This window comes from Elephas maximus, chromosome 7, assembly GCF_024166365.1.
Source record: "Elephas maximus indicus isolate mEleMax1 chromosome 7, mEleMax1 primary haplotype, whole genome shotgun sequence".
NCBI lineage: Eukaryota > Metazoa > Chordata > Mammalia > Proboscidea > Elephantidae > Elephas > Elephas maximus.
In genome coordinates this window covers 109,712,090-109,720,032 of record NC_064825.1, presented here as the reverse complement: position 1 = coordinate 109,720,032, position 7,943 = coordinate 109,712,090, and the positions used below count along the sequence as shown (strand labels likewise).

The window sequence follows — 7,943 nt, the reverse complement described above, 5'->3', positions numbered from 1 at the left end:
TCTCCCTATCCTCTTCCTCTACCTCTATCCCTGTGTGTTGTTGTTGTTGTTAGGTGCCATCGAGTCAGTTGTGGGAGATAGATTTACTATTAACTACCTATTTTAAAAAGTTTGGATTTATGTAATTTATTTAGTATACTGACTTTGTATACTAAAAATCTACCAGATGATACTACATAAGAGCGATTGACTATTCTGATGTCTCTATCCAGAATACGTTTCCTGGTAGACCAAGATGGACGCATACAATCTAACAGTGCTGAATGAATTCATTCTGATCGGAATAACAGACCGCCCTGAGCTGCAGGCTCCATTGTTCGGGGTATTCCTCATCATCTACCTGATCTCCGTGGTGGGCAACTTGGGCATCATCATCATCACCAAGATAGACTCCAAACTACAAACACCCATGTACTTTTTTCTCAGACACCTGGCTGTCACTGATCTTTTTTACTCAACAACCGTGGGACCCAAAATGTTAGTAAATTTTGTTGTGGATGAAAACACAATTTCCTATTGTTCTTGTGCTACACAGCTTGCTTTTTTTATTTTGTTCATAACTAGTGAACTCTTTATTCTGTCAGCAATGTCCTATGACCGCTATGTGGCCATCTGTAACCCTCTGCTCTACACAGTCATCGTGTCACAAAGGGTGTGTTGGGTGCTAGTGGCAATCACCTATTTCTACAGCACGTTTGTTGCTCTTCTTATCACCACAAAGATTTTTAATTCATCCTTCTGTGGCTACAATGTCATCAATCATTTCTACTGTGACATTCCCCTCTTTTTCTCTTTGCTCTGCTCAAACACGCGTGAAATCGAATTGATCCTTCTTGTAGTAGCATCTTTTGATATTATTTCATCCCTCCTGATAGTTCTTGTTTCTTATCTGCTCCTTCTTATAGCCATTCTCAGGATGAACTCAGCTGAGGGCAGGAACAAGGCCTTCTCCACCTGTGGATCTCACCTGACGGTGTTGGTATTGTTCTACGGGCCTTCAATCTTTATGTATGTGCAGCCCATGTCCAGTCACTCCTTTGACACTGATAAATTGGCTTCCGTATTTTATACCCTGGTGATCCCCATGTTGAATCCTTTGATTTATAGCTTGAGGAACAAAGATGTAAAACATGCCATACTTCAGACATGGAAAAAAATAAGCATCATATGCTCTAAAGTTTGATGTACTATATGGTTCCCATAAATTACATTAAGGACTTCAAACTTTGTCTCTGTGCCTCCAATGGGAATACCAAGTACAAATATATTCTACATATGTTTCTATATTGCCTTCTACGTATATTCTTATAAGTGCTGTAATGCATTGATGAACACAAATGTAAATACCTTTGTCTTCCTTGGAGGGGAGAGATGGATCACAAACATAATAATTAAGCAAACTTTATAGTAAAGAAGAATGTGTTGAAGGCCTGCAGCACAGTGGTTAAAGGGCTTGGATGCTACTCGAAAGGTCGGCGATTCGAAAATACCAGCCCTTCCAAGGGAGAAAGATGTGACAGTGCACTTCCATAAAGATTTACAGTCTTGGAAACACTATCTGGCAGTCCTACTCTGTCCTATAAGGTCACCAACATGAGTTGAATCAACTTGATGGGAGTAGGTTTCACTATTTGCAAAATATGTTGGGAATCATGAAATCAGACAAGGAGAGTGGATATGCTGAGTGGAAATGGGAAAAAGTACTAGGTACAGAAGTGAAGTTACAGTGATTCTGATGTTTTTTTCAACTATTAGAACTAATTTTTCAGGGTAATCATGTATTTTTGTGTATGCTTGTGTAAGCCCTTTGCTTCTGTTTTAGCCTTCATAGTCTTCTGAGGGGGTTATTAGATTCAGACCAGTTTGAAAGATGTCTCAGTGTGTGTGATCGTTTAAAATTGAGTAAGGGTATAACCTAGATGCATTGATAATTATGAGCAACTGGAATGCAAAAGCTGGAAACAAAGAGGAAGGAATAGTAGTTGGAAAATATGGCTTTGGTGATAGAAATGACTTTGAAGGTCTTAGAACAAAATTTTACAAGACCAATGCCTTATTCATTGCAAATAACATTTTTCAACAACATAAATGGTGACTATACAAGTGGACCTTGCCAGATGGAAAATGCAGGAATCAAATTATATACATCTGTGGAAAGAGAAAATGAAGAAGCTCATTAACATCAATCAGAACCAGGCTGGAGGCTGACTTTGGAACAGACCATCCATTGCTCATATGCAAGTTCAAGTGGAAGTTGAAGAAAATCAAAACATGCCCACAAGAGTCAAAGTATAACCTTGAATATACCTCTCTTTAATTTAGAGACCACCTCAAGAATATGTTGGACTTATTGAGCCCTAAAGACACAGATTGGAGGAATCTTGGAATGATATCAAGGGCATCATACATGAGGGAAGCAAAAGGTCATTCAAAATACGGGAAGGAAAGAAAAGACCAAAATGAATGTCAAGAGAGACTCTCAAACTTGCTCTTGAACATACAGTAGCTAAAACAAATGGAAAAAATGATGAAGCGAAAGCTGAAGACAAAATTTCAAAGGGCAGCTGAAGAAGACAAAGTAAAGAATTAAAATGAATTGTGCAAAGACTTGGAGTTAGAAAACCAAAAGGGAAGAACATGCCCTCTACTTCTCAAGTTGAGAGAAATGAAGAAAAAAGTCAAGTCTCTGGTTGCAATTTTGAAGGATTTTTTTTTTTATGGGAAAATATTGAACAATGCAGGAAGGATCAAAAGAAAATGGAAAAACACACAAATGTTTTACTAAAAAAATCAGTCATCATTCAAACATTTCAGGAGGTAGCATATGGTCAAGAACAGATGACACTGAAAGAAGAAGTCAAAGCTACATGGAAGGCATTGGCAAAAACAAAGGCTCCAGGTGTTGAAGGAATACCAGTTGAGATGTTTCAACAAAAGGATGCAACACTGCAAGTGCTGGCTTGTTTATGCTAAGAATTTTGGAAGAAAGTTACCTGGCCAACTGGAAGAGATCCACATTTGTGCCCATTCAAGTGAGACGTGACTCAACAGAATGCAGAAATTATTGAACAATATCATTAATATCACAACCAATTAAAATATTGTGGAAGAGCAATAAAAGCAGTTCCAGTAGTACCTCAACAGCAAACTGCCACAAATTCAAGCTGGATTAAGAAGAGGATATGGAAAAAGGGATATCACTGCTGATGTCAAAAAGCTCTTGGCTGAAAGCAAAGACTACTAGAAATACATTTACCTGTGTTTTATTGACTGTGTAAAGACATTCAACTGGTGGATCATAACAAATTATGGATAACACTGAGAAGAATGAAAATCCCAGAACATTAATTGTGCTCATGAGAAACCTGTACATAGACAGAGCAAGGAGATACTATGTGGTTTAAAGTCAAGAAAGGTGTACATCAAGGTAAGTAAAGAGGACTTGAATCACTTACTGATGAAGAACAAAGACCATCGCCTCCCGTATGGGTAAAGTGTTAAAAAACAAAGATGTCTCTTTAAGGACTAAGTTGAGTTTTATCCAAGCCATGGCATTTTCAATCTCCTCACATGTGTATGAAAGCTGGACAATGAATAAGGAATATTGAAGAAGAATTGATGCCTTTGAATTATGGTTTTGGTGAAGAATATTGAATATAGCATGGACTGCCAAAAGAATGAACAAATCTCTCGGAAGAAGTGCAGTAAAAATGTTCACTAGAAGCAAGAACTCCATCTCATATACTGTGGCCACGTTATCAGGAGGGACCATTCCCTGGAGGGCATCATGTCTGGTAAAGTGAAAGGTCAGTGAAAGAGAGGAAGAACCTGGAAAAAATGGATTGACACAGTGGCTGCAACAATGGACTCAGCATAACAACGATTGTGAGGATGGTGCAGGACTGGACAGTGTTTCATTCAGTGGTACATAGGGTCTCTATGAGTCAAAATCTACTCAACAGCACCTAATAACAACAAGAAATTGTGCTCATTTGAAACCTGTAAATAGACCTAGAAGCAGTGTGTCGAACAGGACAAGTGTATACCGCTTGGTTTAAAATCAGGTAAGGTATACATCAGGGTTGTATCCTTTCACCATACCTATTCAATCTGTATGCTGATCTATTCAATCTGTATGCTGACCAAGTGATCTGTAATGTTGGACTATATGAACAAGAACACAGCATCAAGATTGCAGGAAGACTCATTAAGAACCTGTGATATACAGATGACACAACCTTGCCTGATGAAAGTGAAGAGGACTTGAAGTACTTACTGATAAAGATCAAAGACTACAGCCTTCAGCATGGATTACACTTCAACATAAGGGAAACCAAAATTCTCACAAACAGACCAATAAACAACATCATAGTAGTCAGGTAAAATATTGAAATTGTCAAAGATTTCATTTTACTTGGATGTACAAACAACGTCAATGGAAGCAGCAGTTATCAAATGAGCTGATGCATGGGACAAATCTACTATAAAAGACCTATTTAATGTGTTAAAAAGTAAATGTGTTTCTTTGAAGACTAAGGCGCACTAGACCCAAATCATGGTAGTTTCAATTGCCTCATGTGTATGTGAAATCCAGACTGTGAATAAGGAAGACCAAAGCAGTGGTGTATTTGAATTATGGTGTTGCGGAAGAATATTGACTACACCATGGGCTGGCAGAAGAACAAACATATCTGTCTTGGAGGAAGCATAGCCAGAATGCTCTTCTGGAGTGAGGATGGTGATACTCATCTCACATACTTTGAATATGTTAAGAAGAGGGACAAGTTCCTGGAGAAGGACATCATGCGTGGTAGAGAGTCATCGAAAAAGTGGAAGACCCTCAAGGAGATGGGTTCATACAGTGTCTGCAATGATGAGCTGAAGTATAGTGACAATTGTGAGGACGGTACAGGAACAGGCGATGTTTCATTCTGCTGTGTATTGTATTACTATGAGTTGGAATTGTCTAGACAGCACTTAAAAACAACATTATCTCTCTATTAACAATATATGGTTTTAATATATATGCATAAGCTCCAAACATTTCTGAAATTATGTCATAACAATGTATAATGAGTATCATATGCATCCTCCAATTTTGAGAAGTAGGATCTTCTACAATGTACTTTAGCTTAAAATCAAATATGAAAATTATTTTTCTATCTCTAGTAGGAAGAAAACAAATGTCAATTCAGTCTACAAGCAGAATAACTTGTTTAGATGATTCCATATGAAAACCTGTATCAATCCGTCTGTTTCTTTCTAGAGGAGATAGCCGGACTGAAGAGAGAAACAGAATCTAACAGTGCTCACTGACTTCATTCTAATGAGAGTCACAAAGCAACTGAGCTCCTTCTTCTGGGCATCTTCCTCATCGTCTACATGACCGCAGGGATGAGCAACGTGGGCATGATCACCTTGGCCAAGGCGAATTCCTGCCTAACACTCCTATACAGTTTTTTCTCAGAAACATGGCCTTGGTTGATCTTGGCAATTCTACTGTTATTTTTCCAAGATGCTGGTAAATTTAGTTTTGAATCCAAATACTGTTTTCTATTACGTGTGTGCCATGCAGATGGCTCTCCTCCTTTTGTACATTATTTGTGTACTTTATACCCTGGCAATCATAGCCTGTGACTACTATGTGACCATCTGTAACCCTCTGCTCTTCAATGTTATCTCATCCCAGAGACTTTGTCATGTGCTTGTTGGCATTCCATGCCTCTTCAGTACCTTTTAGTCTGTGATGCTCACCAGTGAGATATTTACATTGACCTTCGGTGGTACTAATGTTGTTGGTTGTTTCTATTGTGATGATGTTCCCTTGATACCTTTTCTGTACTCAAATGCATGAGAAATAGAATTGTTGATCTTAATGTTTTCAGTATTTAATGTGGTTTCCACCCTCATGGTAGTTCTGCTGACCTACATGCTGATTCTGATAGCCATATTTGAAATCATTCTGCTAAGGCTCTTCTCCCCGTGTGGTTCTCATCTGACCATGGTGACAGTGTTCTATGGGTCTGTACTATTTATGTACCTGCAGCTTGAATCTGCTCATTCTTCTGGTAATGCAAAATGGTTTCCATGTTTTATACTTTATCCATCCCCATGCTTAACCCCTGCATACCCAGCTTAATGGACAAAGAGGTAAAAAATGCCTTCCACGGAGTCATTAAGAATTGATGCAAACTTTGTGTTTAATATTTAATATACATTATTGTTCTAATAACTTATGGAAAAGGCAAATGTCTCTTAATAATATTTTAGCAGATAATTGCACTCTTTTTGGTCCCAGAGCAAAGACTAATTATAAAGCCCTGAAAAGTACATTGTTTCCTTTATATTTATTCAAATATACCTGAATGATCACTTTTGAACCTTCAAATTAAATGTTATTTCCTTCCCAAGATTTATTATAGGTGATAACTCATAGAGAACATCACGGTAAAAAATTTCTAATATATTTAAAATATTAGATTAAAATATTTTATTAGAATATTTTAAATATTCTAATTTATATTTTCAGTGAAACTGGAAAACTTTATGTTAGTAAAATGAAGAACATGTCAACAGGACAAATACATCTAGAATGATTTTTTTTTTCTTTTTGCTGGACACAAAACAAAAGCAAAAAGCATTATGTTGAAAATAATACTATTCATTAATAGAGAATGTTTAAAAAGATGGTGGGCTAAATTGTTCTGAATCTATATACATTCTTCTGAAGTAATATACACTTCTGCAAGTATTTTATGCTTGTTGCTCTTATAGTTGCTTTTGATCCAACTCACAGCAACATTCTGTATTACAGAAAAATGCATTCCCCAGTCCTGTTCCATCTGCATGATTGTTGGCAAGTTTAAGTCCATTTTTGCATCTTAGTCACTACAGATTTTTATGCTTATTCCTACTAATCTTTGGGGACAAATATTTGTTTTGTTTCAAACTCTCAATCATTTCATACAAATAACCTCTTCCTATAATTAATGTTTTTTAATTCTTAGACACATAAATGAAGAGCATAATTATAAGTGAAAATTCTTGACCAAGTTCCATTTTTTACAAAGGAAAATAAAAAAACATTTTTACTTCCTACTTTGCCTTGGCATAGAGTAAATTCAAAAAAAAAAAACTTGTAAACTGGTAAACATGATGGCTAGTTAAACAAGCATGTAGGTAAGTTTTATCATAATGCTGACAATCTTTTTTACCCCATTTGTTGATTTTGGCCTAGTCTCCACAGGCACTTGTGCCACTAATAGAGACAAGTATGAGTTTTAGCAATCTAAAGAGCATTTTTCTTCAATACCTTGGGAATCAAATAATATCTGACAGGGCTAGAAAAGGTACACAATACCCAATAATGATTAGGTATGAACAATCATTAGTGATCAGTGAATAAGGAAGACCAAAGAAGAATTGACAACTTTGAATTGTGGTGTTGGTGAAGAATATTGAATATACCACAGACTGCCAAAAGAATGAACAAATCTGCCTTGGAAGAAGTACAACCCGAACGCTCCTTAGAAGCAAGGATGGCGAGACTATGTCTCACATACTTTGGACATATCTACATGTCGTAGAGAAGGACATCATGCTTGGTAGAGGGTCAACCGAAAAGAGGAAGACCCTCAACAGGATGGATTGACACAGTGGCTAGAACAATGGGCCCAAGCGTAACAACGGTTGTGAGGATGGTGCAGGACCTGGCAGTGTTTTGTTCCTTGTACGTGGGGTTGCTATGAGTTGGAACTGACTCGAAGACACCTAACAACAACAATCCAATAATGAGCTGAAACAGAAACATCGTCAGAAATACAGAAAGGTAACGTATTTGGTACAAATTGAAACAGTTTCAGGAAAAAAATGACAAGCTTGGGAAACTACTGGAGGAAAACAGAAGTAAACAGAAAATTATTTATCTCTAATCTTATCACCAC

The 7,943-nt window shown here is 37.1% G+C and overlaps 1 protein-coding gene across 1 annotated transcript; it reads left to right on the top strand.

Moving 5' to 3' along the window:
* Positions 1-235: 235 nt before the first annotated feature.
* On the top strand, positions 236-1,183 carry LOC126080322 (olfactory receptor 8K3-like). Its single transcript, XM_049891574.1, has one exon. It carries the CDS (start codon positions 236-238, stop codon positions 1,181-1,183), a length of 948 nt encoding a protein of 315 aa, XP_049747531.1.
* Positions 1,184-7,943: the final 6,760 nt, after the last annotated feature.